Raw genomic sequence first — 15,174 nt, forward strand, 5'->3', positions numbered from 1 at the left:
CAGGGTAAAGTTTACACCCATTGTATTCGGCACACGTTACAAATACAATTTGACTTAAATTACGGTAGATACCGTAGATCCTCTTCCTCCTCCCCTCCGTTGCGTAGGGAGGAGATCAGGCCCAGAGCCGTGAGCTTTGTAATGAGCTAATAGGACACTATGGTATTGAAGGTCGTGCTGTAGTCGATGAACAGCGTCCTCACGTAAGCATTCCTTTTGTCCAGGTGGGTGAGGGCATTGGTGCCATGGCGATTGCGTCGTCCGTGGATCTGTCAAGGCGGTAGGCGAATTGGAGAGGGTGGAGTGTGTCGGAGGGAGGTGATTTGGTCTTTGACTAGCCTCTTGAAGCACTTGATGATGAAGGAAGTGAGTGTTACTGGTCAGTAGTCATTCAGTTCAGTTTCTTTCCCTTTCACGGGCAGGGGGACGATGGTGGACCTCCTGAAGCAGGTGGGGACAACGGCCTGGGCTAGGGTGAGATTGATGGTGGACCTCCTGAAGCAGGTGGGGACAACGGCCTGGGCTAGGGTGAGATTGAGAATGTCAGAACACAACAGCCAGCTGGTCTGCACATGCTCTGAGGGCACAGCTAGGAATGCCGTCTGGGCTGGCAGCCTTGTGAGGGTATAAATGACTTTCAGACGTCCTCAGTGGAGACTGAGAGTGTGTAGCCAACGGTGTCTCCTCAGCAGATCAGGGTCATTGTGTTGTCTCCTCAGCAGACCAGAGTCATTGTGTTGTCTCCTCAGCAGATCAGAGTCATTGTGTTGTCTCCTCAGCAGATCAGTCATTGTGTTGTCTCCTCAGCAGATCAGTCATTGTGTTGTCTCCTCAGCAGATCAGAGTCATTGTGTTGTCTCCTCAGCATATCAGAGTAATTGTGTTGTCTCCTCAGCAGACCAGAGTCATTGTGTTGTCTCCTCAGCAGACCAGAGTCATTGTGTTGTCTCCTCAGCAGATCAGTCATTGTGTTGTCTCCTCAGCAGATCAGTCATTGTGTTGTCTCCTCAGCAGATCAGGGTCATTGTGTTGTCTCCTCAGCAGACCAGAGTCATTGTGTTGTCTCCTCAGCAGACCAGAGTCATTGTGTTGTCTCCTCAGCAGATCAGAGTCATTGTGTTGTCTCCTCAGCAGATCAGGGTCATTGTGTTGTCTCCTCAGCAGACCAGAGTCATTGTGTTATCTCCTCAGCAGATCAGTCATTGTGTTGTCTCCTCAGCAGATCAGAGTCATTGTGTTGTCTCCTCAGCAGATCAGGGTCATTGCGTTGTCTTCTCTACAGATCAGAGTCATTGTGTTGTCTTCTCTACAGATCAGAGTCATTGTGTTGTCTTCTCTACAGACCAGAGTCATTGTGTTGTCTCCTCAGCAGACCAGAGTCATAGTGTTGTCTCCTCAGCAGACCAGAGTCATTGTGTTGTCTCCTCAGCAGACCAGAGTCATTGTGTTGTCTCCTCAGCAGATCAGTCATTGTGTTGTCTCCTCAGCAGATCAGAGTCATTGTGTTGTCTCCTCAGCAGATCAGTCATTGTGTTGTCTCCTCAGCAGATCAGGGTCATTGTGTTGTCTCTTCAGCAGATCAGAGTCATTGTGTTGTCTCCTCAGCAGATCAGTCATTGTGTTGTCTCCTCAGCAGATCAGTCATTGTGTTGTATCCTCTGCAGATCCGTCATTGTGTTGTCTCCTCAGCAGATCAGTCATTGTGTTGTCTCCTCAGCAGATCAGAGTCATTGTGTTGTCTCCTCAGCAGATCAGGGTCATTGTGTTGTCTCCTCAGCTGATCAGGGTCATTGTGTTGTCTCCTCAGCAGATCAGAGTCATTGTGTTTTCTCCTCAGCAGATCAGAGTCATTGTGTTGTCTTCTCTACAGATCAGAGTCATTGTGTTGTCTTCTCTACAGATCAGAGTCATTGTGTTGTCTCCTCAGCAGATCAGGGTCATTGTGTTGTCTCCTCAGCAGATCAGAGTCATTGTGTTGTCTCCTCAGCAGACCAGAGTCATTGTGTTGTCTCCTCAGCAGATCAGGGTCATTGTGTTGTCTCCTCAGCAGATCAGAGTCATTGTGTTGTCTCCTCTACAGATCAGGGTCATTGTGTTGTCTCCTTTACAGATCAGGGTCATTGTGTTGTCTCCTCAGCAGATCAGGGTCATTGTGTTGTCTCCTCTACAGATCAGAGTCATTGTGTTGTCTCCTCAGCAGACCAGGGTCATTGTGTTGTCTCCTCAGCAGATCAGAGTCATTGTGTTGTCTCCTCAGCAGATCAGAGTCATTGTGTTGTCTCCTCAGCAGATCAGAGTCATTGTGTTGTCTCCTCAGCAGATCAGTCATTGTGTTGTCTCCTCTACAGACCAGGGTCATTGTGTTGTCTCCTCAGCAGATCAGTCATTGTGTTGTCTCCTCTACAGATCAGGGTCATTGTGTTCTCTCCTCTACAGATCAGGGTCATTGTGTTGTCTTCTCTACAGATCAGGGTCATTGTGTTCTCTCCTCTACAGATCAGGGTCATTGTGTTGTCTCCTCTACAGATCAGGGTCATTGTGTTGTCTCCTCAGCAGATCAGTCATTGTGTTGTCTCCTCAGCAGATCAGGGTCATTGTGTTGTCTCCTCTACAGATCAGGGTCATTGTGTTGTCTCCTCAGCAGATCAGGGTCATTGTGTTGTCTCCTCAGCAGATCAGAGTCATTGTGTTGTCTCCTCAGCAGATCAGAGGCATTGTGTTGTCTCCTCAGCAGATCAGAGTCATTGTGTTGTCTCCTCAGCAGATCAGAGTCATTGTGTTTTCTCCTCAGCAGATCAGAGTCATTGTGTTGTCTCCTCAGCAGATCAGAGTCATTGTGTTCTCTCCTCAGCAGATCAGGGTCATTTTGTTGTCTCCTCAGCAGATCAGTCATTGTGTTGTCTCCTCTACAGATCAGGGTCATTGTGTTGTCTCCTCAACAGATCAGGGTCATTGTGTTGTCTCCTCTACAGATCTGGGTCATTGTGTTCTCTCCTCAGCAGATCAGGGTCATTGTGTTGTCTCCTCTACAGATCAGGGTCATTGTGTTGTCTCCTCAGCAGATCAGAGTCATTGTGTTGTCTCCTCAGCAGATCAGAGTCATTGTGTTGTCTCCTCAGCAGATCAGTCATTGTGTTGTCTCCTCAGCAGATCAGTCATTGTGTTGTCTCCTCTACAGATCAGAGTCATTGTGTTGTCTCCTCAGCAGATCAGTCATTGTGTTGTCTCCTCTACAGATCAGGGTCATTGTGTTGTCTCCTCTACAGATCAGGGTCATTGTGTTGTCTCCTCTACAGATCAGGGTCATTGTGTTGTCTCCTCTACAGATCAGGGTCATTGTGTTGTCTCCTCAGCAGATCAGTCATTGTGTTGTCTCCTCAGCAGATCAGGGTCATTGTGTTGTCTCCTCTACAGATCAGGGTCATTGTGTTGTCTCCTCAGCAGATCAGGGTCATTGTGTTGTCTCCTCAGCAGATCAGAGTCATTGTGTTGTCTCCTCAGCAGATCAGAGGCATTGTGTTGTCTCCTCAGCAGATCAGAGTCATTGTGTTTTCTCCTCAGCAGACCAGAGTCATTGTGTTGTCTCCTCAGCAGATCAGAGTCATTGTGTTCTCTCCTCAGCAGATCAGGGTCATTTTGTTGTCTCCTCAGCAGATCAGTCATTGTGTTGTCTCCTCTACAGATCAGGGTCATTGTGTTGTCTCCTCTACAGATCAGGGTCATTGTGTTGTCTCCTCTACAGATCTGGGTCATTGTGTTCTCTCCTCAGCAGATCAGGGTCATTGTGTTGTCTCCTCTACAGATCAGGGTCATTGTGTTGTCTCCTCAGCAGATCAGAGTCATTGTGTTGTCTCCTCAGCAGATCAGAGTCATTGTGTTGTCTCCTCAGCAGATCAGGGTCATTGTGTTGTCTCCTCAGCAGATCAGGGTCATTGTGTTGTCTCCTCAGCAGATCAGAGTCATTGTGTTGTCTCCTCAGCAGATCAGTCATTGTGTTGTCTCCTCTACAGACCAGGGTCATTGTGTTGTCTCCTCTACAGATCAGGGTCATTGTGTTGTCTCCTCTACAGATCAGGGTCATTGTGTTGTCTCCTCTACAGATCAGGGTCATTGTGTTGTCTCCTCTACAGATCAGGGTCATTGTGTTGTCTCCTCAGCAGATCAGAGTCATTGTGTTGTCTCCTCTGCAGATCAGAGTCATTGTGTTGTCTCCTCAGCAGATCAGTCATTGTGTTGTCTCCTCAGCAGATCAGTCATTGTGTTGTCTCCTCAGCAGATCAGGGTCATTGTGTTGTCTCCTCAGCAGACCAGAGTCATTGTGTTGTCTCCTCAGCAGACCAGAGTCATTGTGTTGTCTCCTCAGCAGATCAGAGTCATTGTGTTGTCTCCTCAGCAGATCAGGGTCATTGTGTTGTCTCCTCAGCTGATCAGGGTCATTGTGTTGTCTCCTCAGCAGATCAGAGTCATTGTGTTTTCTCCTCAGCAGATCAGAGTCATTGTGTTGTCTTCTCTACAGATCAGAGTCATTGTGTTGTCTTCTCTACAGATCAGAGTCATTGTGTTGTCTCCTCAGCAGATCAGGGTCATTGTGTTGTCTCCTCAGCAGATCAGAGTCATTGTGTTGTCTCCTCAGCAGACCAGAGTCATTGTGTTGTCTCCTCAGCAGATCAGGGTCATTGTGTTGTCTCCTCAGCAGATCAGAGTCATTGTGTTGTCTCCTCTACAGATCAGGGTCATTGTGTTGTCTCCTTTACAGATCAGGGTCATTGTGTTGTCTCCTCAGCAGATCAGGGTCATTGTGTTGTCTCCTCTACAGATCAGAGTCATTGTGTTGTCTCCTCAGCAGACCAGGGTCATTGTGTTGTCTCCTCAGCAGATCAGAGTCATTGTGTTGTCTCCTCAGCAGATCAGAGTCATTGTGTTGTCTCCTCAGCAGATCAGAGTCATTGTGTTGTCTCCTCAGCAGATCAGTCATTGTGTTGTCTCCTCTACAGACCAGGGTCATTGTGTTGTCTCCTCAGCAGATCAGTCATTGTGTTGTCTCCTCTACAGATCAGGGTCATTGTGTTCTCTCCTCTACAGATCAGGGTCATTGTGTTGTCTTCTCTACAGATCAGGGTCATTGTGTTCTCTCCTCTACAGATCAGGGTCATTGTGTTGTCTCCTCTACAGATCAGGGTCATTGTGTTGTCTCCTCAGCAGATCAGTCATTGTGTTGTCTCCTCAGCAGATCAGTCATTGTGTTGTCTCCTCTACAGATCAGGGTCATTGTGTTGTCTCCTCAGCAGATCAGGGTCATTGTGTTGTCTCCTCAGCAGATCAGAGTCATTGTGTTGTCTCCTCAGCAGATCAGAGGCATTGTGTTGTCTCCTCAGCAGATCAGAGTCATTGTGTTGTCTCCTCAGCAGATCAGAGTCATTGTGTTTTCTCCTCAGCAGATCAGAGTCATTGTGTTGTCTCCTCAGCAGATCAGAGTCATTGTGTTCTCTCCTCAGCAGATCAGGGTCATTTTGTTGTCTCCTCAGCAGATCAGTCATTGTGTTGTCTCCTCTACAGATCAGGGTCATTGTGTTGTCTCCTCAACAGATCAGGGTCATTGTGTTGTCTCCTCTACAGATCTGGGTCATTGTGTTCTCTCCTCAGCAGATCAGGGTCATTGTGTTGTCTCCTCTACAGATCAGGGTCATTGTGTTGTCTCCTCAGCAGATCAGAGTCATTGTGTTGTCTCCTCAGCAGATCAGAGTCATTGTGTTGTCTCCTCAGCAGATCAGTCATTGTGTTGTCTCCTCAGCAGATCAGTCATTGTGTTGTCTCCTCTACAGATCAGAGTCATTGTGTTGTCTCCTCAGCAGATCAGTCATTGTGTTGTCTCCTCTACAGATCAGGGTCATTGTGTTGTCTCCTCTACAGATCAGGGTCATTGTGTTGTCTCCTCTACAGATCAGGGTCATTGTGTTGTCTCCTCTACAGATCAGGGTCATTGTGTTGTCTCCTCAGCAGATCAGTCATTGTGTTGTCTCCTCAGCAGATCAGGGTCATTGTGTTGTCTCCTCTACAGATCAGGGTCATTGTGTTGTCTCCTCAGCAGATCAGGGTCATTGTGTTGTCTCCTCAGCAGATCAGAGTCATTGTGTTGTCTCCTCAGCAGATCAGAGGCATTGTGTTGTCTCCTCAGCAGATCAGAGTCATTGTGTTTTCTCCTCAGCAGATCAGAGTCATTGTGTTGTCTCCTCAGCAGATCAGAGTCATTGTGTTCTCTCCTCAGCAGATCAGGGTCATTTTGTTGTCTCCTCAGCAGATCAGTCATTGTGTTGTCTCCTCTACAGATCAGGGTCATTGTGTTGTCTCCTCTACAGATCAGGGTCATTGTGTTGTCTCCTCTACAGATCTGGGTCATTGTGTTCTCTCCTCAGCAGATCAGGGTCATTGTGTTGTCTCCTCTACAGATCAGGGTCATTGTGTTGTCTCCTCAGCAGATCAGAGTCATTGTGTTGTCTCCTCAGCAGATCAGAGTCATTGTGTTGTCTCCTCAGCAGATCAGGGTCATTGTGTTGTCTCCTCAGCAGATCAGGGTCATTGTGTTGTCTCCTCAGCAGATCAGAGTCATTGTGTTGTCTCCTCAGCAGATCAGTCATTGTGTTGTCTCCTCTACAGACCAGGGTCATTGTGTTGTCTCCTCTACAGATCAGGGTCATTGTGTTGTCTCCTCTACAGATCAGGGTCATTGTGTTGTCTCCTCTACAGATCAGGGTCATTGTGTTGTCTCCTCTACAGATCAGGGTCATTGTGTTGTCTCCTCAGCAGATCAGAGTCATTGTGTTGTCTCCTCTGCAGATCAGAGTCATTGTGTTGTCTCCTCAGCAGATCAGTCATTGTGTTGTCTCCTCAGCAGATCAGTCATTGTGTTGTCTCCTCAGCAGATCAGGGTCATTGTGTTGTCTCCTCAGCAGACCAGAGTCATTGTGTTGTCTCCTCAGCAGACCAGAGTCATTGTGTTGTCTCCTCAGCAGATCAGAGTCATTGTGTTGTCTCCTCAGCAGATCAGTCATTGTGTTGTCTCCTCAGCAGATCAGGGTCATTGTGTTGTCTCCTCAGCAGACCAGAGTCATTGTGTTATCTCCTCAGCAGATCAGTCATTGTGTTGTCTCCTCAGCAGATCAGAGTCATTGTGTTGTCTCCTCAGCAGATCAGGGTCATTGCGTTGTCTTCTCTACAGATCAGAGTCATTGTGTTGTCTTCTCTACAGATCAGAGTCATTGTGTTGTCTCTTCAGCAGACCAGAGTCATTGTGTTGTCTCCTCAGCAGACCAGAGTCATAGTGTTGTCTCCTCAGCTGACCAGAGTCATTGTGTTGTCTCCTCAGCAGACCAGAGTCATTGTGTTGTCTCCTCAGCAGATCAGTCATTGTGTTGTATCCTCAGCAGATCAGAGTCATTGTGTTGTCTCCTCAGCAGATCAGTCATTGTGTTGTCTCCTCAGCAGATCAGGGTCATTGTGTTGTCTCTTCAGCAGATCAGAGTCATTGTGTTGTCTCCTCAGCAGATCAGTCATTGTGTTGTCTCCTCAGCAGATCAGTCATTGTGTTGTATCCTCTGCAGATCCGTCATTGTGTTGTCTCCTCAGCAGATCAGTCATTGTGTTGTCTCCTCAGCAGATCAGAGTCATTGTGTTGTCTCCTCAGCAGATCAGGGTCATTGTGTTGTCTCCTCAGCTGATCAGGGTCATTGTGTTGTCTCCTCAGCAGATCAGAGTCATTGTGTTTTCTCCTCAGCAGATCAGAGTCATTGTGTTGTCTTCTCTACAGATCAGAGTCATTGTGTTGTCTTCTCTACAGATCAGAGTCATTGTGTTGTCTCCTCAGCAGATCAGGGTCATTGTGTTGTCTCCTCAGCAGATCAGAGTCATTGTGTTGTCTCCTCAGCAGACCAGAGTCATTGTGTTGTCTCCTCAGCAGATCAGGGTCATTGTGTTGTCTCCTCAGCAGATCAGAGTCATTGTGTTGTCTCCTCTACAGATCAGGGTCATTGTGTTGTCTCCTTTACAGATCAGGGTCATTGTGTTGTCTCCTCAGCAGATCAGGGTCATTGTGTTGTCTCCTCTACAGATCAGAGTCATTGTGTTGTCTCCTCAGCAGACCAGGGTCATTGTGTTGTCTCCTCAGCAGATCAGAGTCATTGTGTTGTCTCCTCAGCAGATCAGAGTCATTGTGTTGTCTCCTCAGCAGATCAGAGTCATTGTGTTGTCTCCTCAGCAGATCAGTCATTGTGTTGTCTCCTCTACAGACCAGGGTCATTGTGTTGTCTCCTCAGCAGATCAGTCATTGTGTTGTCTCCTCTACAGATCAGGGTCATTGTGTTCTCTCCTCTACAGATCAGGGTCATTGTGTTGTCTTCTCTACAGATCAGGGTCATTGTGTTCTCTCCTCTACAGATCAGGGTCATTGTGTTGTCTCCTCTACAGATCAGGGTCATTGTGTTGTCTCCTCAGCAGATCAGTCATTGTGTTGTCTCCTCAGCAGATCAGGGTCATTGTGTTGTCTCCTCTACAGATCAGGGTCATTGTGTTGTCTCCTCAGCAGATCAGGGTCATTGTGTTGTCTCCTCAGCAGATCAGAGTCATTGTGTTGTCTCCTCAGCAGATCAGAGGCATTGTGTTGTCTCCTCAGCAGATCAGAGTCATTGTGTTGTCTCCTCAGCAGATCAGAGTCATTGTGTTTTCTCCTCAGCAGATCAGAGTCATTGTGTTGTCTCCTCAGCAGATCAGAGTCATTGTGTTCTCTCCTCAGCAGATCAGGGTCATTTTGTTGTCTCCTCAGCAGATCAGTCATTGTGTTGTCTCCTCTACAGATCAGGGTCATTGTGTTGTCTCCTCAACAGATCAGGGTCATTGTGTTGTCTCCTCTACAGATCTGGGTCATTGTGTTCTCTCCTCAGCAGATCAGGGTCATTGTGTTGTCTCCTCTACAGATCAGGGTCATTGTGTTGTCTCCTCAGCAGATCAGAGTCATTGTGTTGTCTCCTCAGCAGATCAGAGTCATTGTGTTGTCTCCTCAGCAGATCAGTCATTGTGTTGTCTCCTCAGCAGATCAGTCATTGTGTTGTCTCCTCTACAGATCAGAGTCATTGTGTTGTCTCCTCAGCAGATCAGGGTCATTGTGTTGTCTCCTCAGCTGATCAGGGTCATTGTGTTGTCTCCTCAGCAGATCAGAGTCATTGTGTTGTATCCTCTGCAGATCCGTCATTGTGTTGTCTCCTCAGCAGATCAGTCATTGTGTTGTCTCCTCAGCAGATCAGAGTCATTGTGTTGTCTCCTCAGCAGATCAGGGTCATTGTGTTGTCTCCTCAGCTGATCAGGGTCATTGTGTTGTCTCCTCAGCAGATCAGAGTCATTGTGTTTTCTCCTCAGCAGATCAGAGTCATTGTGTTGTCTTCTCTACAGATCAGAGTCATTGTGTTGTCTTCTCTACAGATCAGAGTCATTGTGTTGTCTCCTCAGCAGATCAGGGTCATTGTGTTGTCTCCTCAGCAGATCAGAGTCATTGTGTTGTCTCCTCAGCAGACCAGAGTCATTGTGTTGTCTCCTCAGCAGACCAGTCATTGTGTTGTCTCCTCAGCAGATCAGTCATTGTGTTGTCTCCTCTACAGATCAGGGTCATTGTGTTGTCTCCTCTACAGATCAGGGTCATTGTGTTGTCTCCTCTACAGATCAGGGTCATTGTGTTGTCTCCTCTACAGATCAGGGTCATTGTGTTGTCTCCTCAGCAGATCAGTCATTGTGTTGTCTCCTCAGCAGATCAGGGTCATTGTGTTGTCTCCTCTACAGATCAGGGTCATTGTGTTGTCTCCTCAGCAGATCAGGGTCATTGTGTTGTCTCCTCAGCAGATCAGAGTCATTGTGTTGTCTCCTCAGCAGATCAGAGGCATTGTGTTGTCTCCTCAGCAGATCAGAGTCATTGTGTTTTCTCCTCAGCAGATCAGAGTCATTGTGTTGTCTCCTCTACAGACCAGGGTCATTGTGTTGTCTCCTCTACAGATCAGGGTCATTGTGTTGTCTCCTCAGCAGATCAGAGTCATTGTGTTTTCTCCTCAGCAGATCAGAGTCATTGTGTTGTCTCCTCTACAGACCAGGGTCATTGTGTTGTCTCCTCTACAGATCAGGGTCATTGTGTTGTCTCCTCAGCAGATCAGGGTCATTTTGTTGTCTCCTCAGCAGATCAGTCATTGTGTTGTCTCCTCTACAGATCAGGGTCATTGTGTTGTCTCCTCTACAGATCAGGGTCATTGTGTTGTCTCCTCTACAGATCTGGGTCATTGTGTTCTCTCCTCAGCAGATCAGGGTCATTGTGTTGTCTCCTCTACAGATCAGGGTCATTGTGTTGTCTCCTCAGCAGATCAGAGTCATTGTGTTGTCTCCTCAGCAGATCAGAGTCATTGTGTTGTCTCCTCAGCAGATCAGGGTCATTGTGTTGTCTCCTCAGCAGATCAGGGTCATTGTGTTGTCTCCTCAGCAGATCAGAGTCATTGTGTTGTCTCCTCAGCAGATCAGTCGTTGTGTTGTCTCCTCTACAGACCAGGGTCATTGTGTTGTCTCCTCTACAGATCAGGGTCATTGTGTTGTCTCCTCTACAGATCAGGGTCATTGTGTTGTCTCCTCTACAGATCAGGGTCATTGTGTTGTCTCCTCTACAGATCAGGGTCATTGTGTTGTCTCCTCAGCAGATCAGAGTCATTGTGTTGTCTCCTCTGCAGATCAGAGTCATTGTGTTGTCTCCTCAGCAGATCAGAGTCATTGTGTTGTCTCCTCAGCAGATCAGTCATTGTGTTGTCTCCTCAGCAGATCAGAGTCATTGTGTTGTCTCCTCAGCAGATCAGAGTCATTGTGTTGTCTCCTCAGCAGATCAGGGTCATTGTGTTGTCTCCTCAGCTGATCAGGGTCATTGTGTTGTCTCCTCAGCAGATCAGAGTCATTGTGTTTTCTCCTCAGCAGATCAGAGTCATTGTGTTGTCTTCTCTACAGATCAGAGTCATTGTGTTGTCTTCTCTACAGATCAGAGTCATTGTGTTGTCTCCTCAGCAGATCAGGGTCATTGTGTTGTCTCCCCAGCAGATCAGAGTCATTGTGTTGTCTCCTCAGCAGACCAGAGTCATTGTGTTGTCTCCTCAGCAGACCAGAGTCATTGTGTTGTCTCCTCAGCAGATCAGTCATTGTGTTGTCTCCTCTACAGATCAGGGTCATTGTGTTGTCTCCTCTACAGATCAGGGTCATTGTGTTGTCTCCTCTACAGATCAGGGTCATTGTGTTGTCTCCTCTACAGATCAGGGTCATTGTGTTGTCTCCTCAGCAGATCAGTCATTGTGTTGTCTCCTCAGCAGATCAGGGTCATTGTGTTGTCTCCTCTACAGATCAGGGTCATTGTGTTGTCTCCTCAGCAGATCAGGGTCATTGTGTTGTCTCCTCAGCAGATCAGAGTCATTGTGTTGTCTCCTCAGCAGATCAGAGGCATTGTGTTGTCTCCTCAGCAGATCAGAGTCATTGTGTTGTCTCCTCAGCAGATCAGAGTCATTGTGTTTTCTCCTCAGCAGATCAGAGTCATTGTGTTGTCTCCTCAGCAGATCAGAGTCATTGTGTTCTCTCCTCAGCAGATCAGGGTCATTTTGTTGTCTCCTCAGCAGATCAGTCATTGTGTTGTCTCCTCTACAGATCAGGGTCATTGTGTTGTCTCCTCTACAGATCAGGGTCATTGTGTTGTCTCCTCTACAGATCTGGGTCATTGTGTTCTCTCCTCAGCAGATCAGGGTCATTGTGTTGTCTCCTCTACAGATCAGGGTCATTGTGTTGTCTCCTCAGCAGATCAGAGTCATTGTGTTGTCTCCTCAGCAGATCAGAGTCATTGTGTTGTCTCCTCAGCAGATCAGGGTCATTGTGTTGTCTCCTCAGCAGATCAGGGTCATTGTGTTGTCTCCTCAGCAGATCAGAGTCATTGTGTTGTCTCCTCAGCAGATCAGTCATTGTGTTGTCTCCTCTACAGACCAGGGTCATTGTGTTGTCTCCTCTACAGATCAGGGTCATTGTGTTGTCTCCTCTACAGATCAGGGTCATTGTGTTGTCTCCTCTACAGATCAGGGTCATTGTGTTGTCTCCTCTACAGATCAGGGTCATTGTGTTGTCTCCTCAGCAGATCAGAGTCATTGTGTTGTCTCCTCTGCAGATCAGAGTCATTGTGTTGTCTCCTCAGCAGATCAGAGTCATTGTGTTGTCTCCTCAGCAGATCAGTCATTGTGTTGTCTCCTCAGCAGATCAGAGTCATTGTGTTGTCTCCTCAGCAGATCAGTCATTGTGTTGTCTCCTCAGCAGATCAGTCATTGTGTTGTCTCCTCAGCAGATCAGAGTCATTGTGTTGTCTCCTCAGCAGATCAGGCATTGTGTTGTCTCCTCAGCAGATCAGGGTCATTGTGTTGTCTCCTCAGCAGATCAGAGTCATTGTGTTGTCTCCTCAGCAGATCAGTCATTGTGTTGTCTCCTCTACAGACCAGGGTCATTGTGTTGTCTCCTCTACAGATCAGGGTCATTGTGTTGTCTCCTCTACAGATCAGGGTCATTGTGTTGTCTCCTCAGCAGATCAGTCATTGTGTTGTCTCCTCTACAGATCAGGGTCATTGTGTTGTCTCCTCAGCAGATCAGAGTCATTGTGTTGTCTCCTCAGCAGATCAGAGTCATTGTGTTGTCTCCTCAGCAGATCAGTCATTGTGTTGTTTCCTCAGCAGATCAGAGTCATTGTGTTCTCTCCTCAGCAGATCAGGGTCATTGTGTTGTCTTCTCTACAGATCAGAGTCATTGTGTTGTCTCCTCAGCAGACCAGAGTCATTGTGTTGTCTCCTCAGCAGACCAGAGTCATTGTGTTGTCTCCTCAGCAGACCAGAGTCATTGTGTTGTCTCCTCAGCAGATCAGTCATTGTGTTGCCTCCTAAGCAGATCAGAGTCATTGTGTTGTCTCCTCAGCAGATCAGTCATTGTGTTGTCTCCTCAGCAGATCAGGGTCATTGTGGTGTCTCCTCTGCAGATCAGAGTCATTGTGTTCGATTCTTGTGAAAAAGGTCTTTAGTTTAGCCGGTATGGCGGCGTTGGTGATGTGGCTGGCTTTCCTTTTGTAATCTGTGATCGTTAGGAGCCTTGTGTCCAACCCCTGAGTTAGACAGTCGCTGTGTTGATAAAAGTTTGGGAGCATGGTTCTCAAATTACTTTTGTTAAAGTCCCCGCAACAATGAACACAACCTCTGGGAATGTGGTCCCCAGGTTGTTCAGGGTCGAACGAAGATCTTTGAGAGCTTTTTTGCTGTCGTCTTGGGGTGGGATGTACACAGCTGTGGATCCCTGAGAACCCTCTCGGAAGAATGGGTTCTCAATGTAGTGTAATTTCAGCGGAGACTGACTGACTTGCTCTGAGGACTAATGGTTCCTTCTTAACGAGCTGAAGTCATTAGAAAATACGATTTAAGACCTGTTTATTGTAACGGACGATTTAAGACTGTTTCTTCTCCTGACATTAGTTCAGAACTGATCGTCAATCTGCTGTTAGCAGTCAGGACCACCAGAGGGAGCGGTGTACCCACAACTGCAGAGAGACACTCGCCTTGTAGAGTAGTAACACGATGTGGAAGCCTTGTGTCTCAAGACCAGGATAGCTACATCAATACATTATACTACCTCTACTACCACAGAGGGTAGCTACATCAATACATTATCCTACCTCTAGTACCACAGAGGGTAGCTACAAGAATACATTATCCTACCTCTACTACCACATAGGGTAGCTACATCAATACATTCTGCTACTACCACAGAGGGTAGCTACATCAATACATTCTGCTACTACCACAGAGGGTAGCTACATCAATACATTATCCTACCTCTACTACCACAGAGGGTAGCTACATCAATACATTCTGCTACTACCACAGAGGGTAGCTACATCAATACATTCTGCTACTACCACAGAGGGTAGCTACATCAATACATTCTGCTACTACCACAGAGGGTAGCTACATCAATACATTCTGCTACTACCACAGAGGGTAGCTACATCAATACATTCTGCTACTACCACAGAGGGTAGCTACATCAATACATTCTGCTACTACCACAGAGGGTAGCTACATCAATACATTATCCTACCTCTACTACCAGAGAGGGTAGCTACATCAATACATTATACTACTACCTCTACTACCACAGAGGGTAGCTACATCAATACATCCTACTACTACCACAGAGGGTAGCTACATCAATACATTCTGCTACTACCACAGAGGGTAGCTACATCAATACATCCTACTACTACCCCAGAGGGTAGCTACATCAATACATTCTGCTACTACCACAGAAGGTAGCTACATCAATACATCCTACTACTACCACAGAGGGTAGCTACATCAATATATTATACTACTACCTCTACTACCACAGAGGGTAGCTTCATCAATACATTCTGCTACTACCACAGAGGGTAGCTACATCAATACATTCTGCTACTTTAGTTTTCCCTGTCTGTTTTCTCTTTCTTTTCTAGAATGTTCTCATTGTCCAGATTTAGCAACAGATAAAAATGTGTAACTCGTCCCCTCTCCTCTTCAGCATGTGATGAGTGGTCAGTGCTGTCCAGACCAGACCTCCACCATGATGTCAACCGCTTCGGACACACAGCCATCTACAGTGACAGGTACGGAAACACCCTCTGATTGGTCAGGTACAGATAAACGTTCTATTGGGACAGAGGGACAGGTGTTGTACAGTAAACTGGGACAGGTGTTGTACAGTAAACTGGGACAGGGGGGGTACAGTAAACTGGGACTGGGGTTGTACAGTAAACTGGGACAGGTGTTGTACAGTAAACTGGGACTGGGGTTGTACAGTAAACTGGGACAGGTGTTGTACAGTAAACTGGGACAGGGGTTGTACAGTAGACTGGGGTTGTACAGTAAACTGGGACTGGGGTTGTACAGTAAACTGGGACTGGGGTTGTACAGTAAACTGGGACAGGTGTTGTACAGTAAACTGGGACTGGGGTTGTACAGTAAACTGGGACAGGTGTTGTACAGTAAACTGGGACAGGGGTTGTACAGTAAACTGGGACTGGGGTTGTACAGTAAACTGGGACTGGGGTTGTACAGTAAACTG

The 15,174-nt window shown here is 47.0% G+C and overlaps 1 protein-coding gene across 3 annotated transcripts in view; it reads left to right on the forward strand.

Moving 5' to 3' along the window:
• The window catches only part of atrn (attractin), a 236,715-nt gene that overhangs the window by 64,527 nt on the left and 157,014 nt on the right, over positions 1-15,174 (forward strand). For all 3 annotated transcript variants that reach the window (XM_031787623.1, XM_031787624.1, XM_031787625.1), the window contains exon 11: positions 14,632-14,716. In XM_031787623.1, the coding sequence (XP_031643483.1) occupies positions 14,632-14,716 (85 nt within the window). The remainder of the gene's footprint in view (positions 1-14,631; positions 14,717-15,174) is intronic.

The sequence above is a fragment of the Oncorhynchus kisutch genome, linkage group LG14, assembly GCF_002021735.2.
Source record: "Oncorhynchus kisutch isolate 150728-3 linkage group LG14, Okis_V2, whole genome shotgun sequence".
In the NCBI taxonomy this organism is placed as follows: domain Eukaryota; kingdom Metazoa; phylum Chordata; class Actinopteri; order Salmoniformes; family Salmonidae; genus Oncorhynchus; species Oncorhynchus kisutch.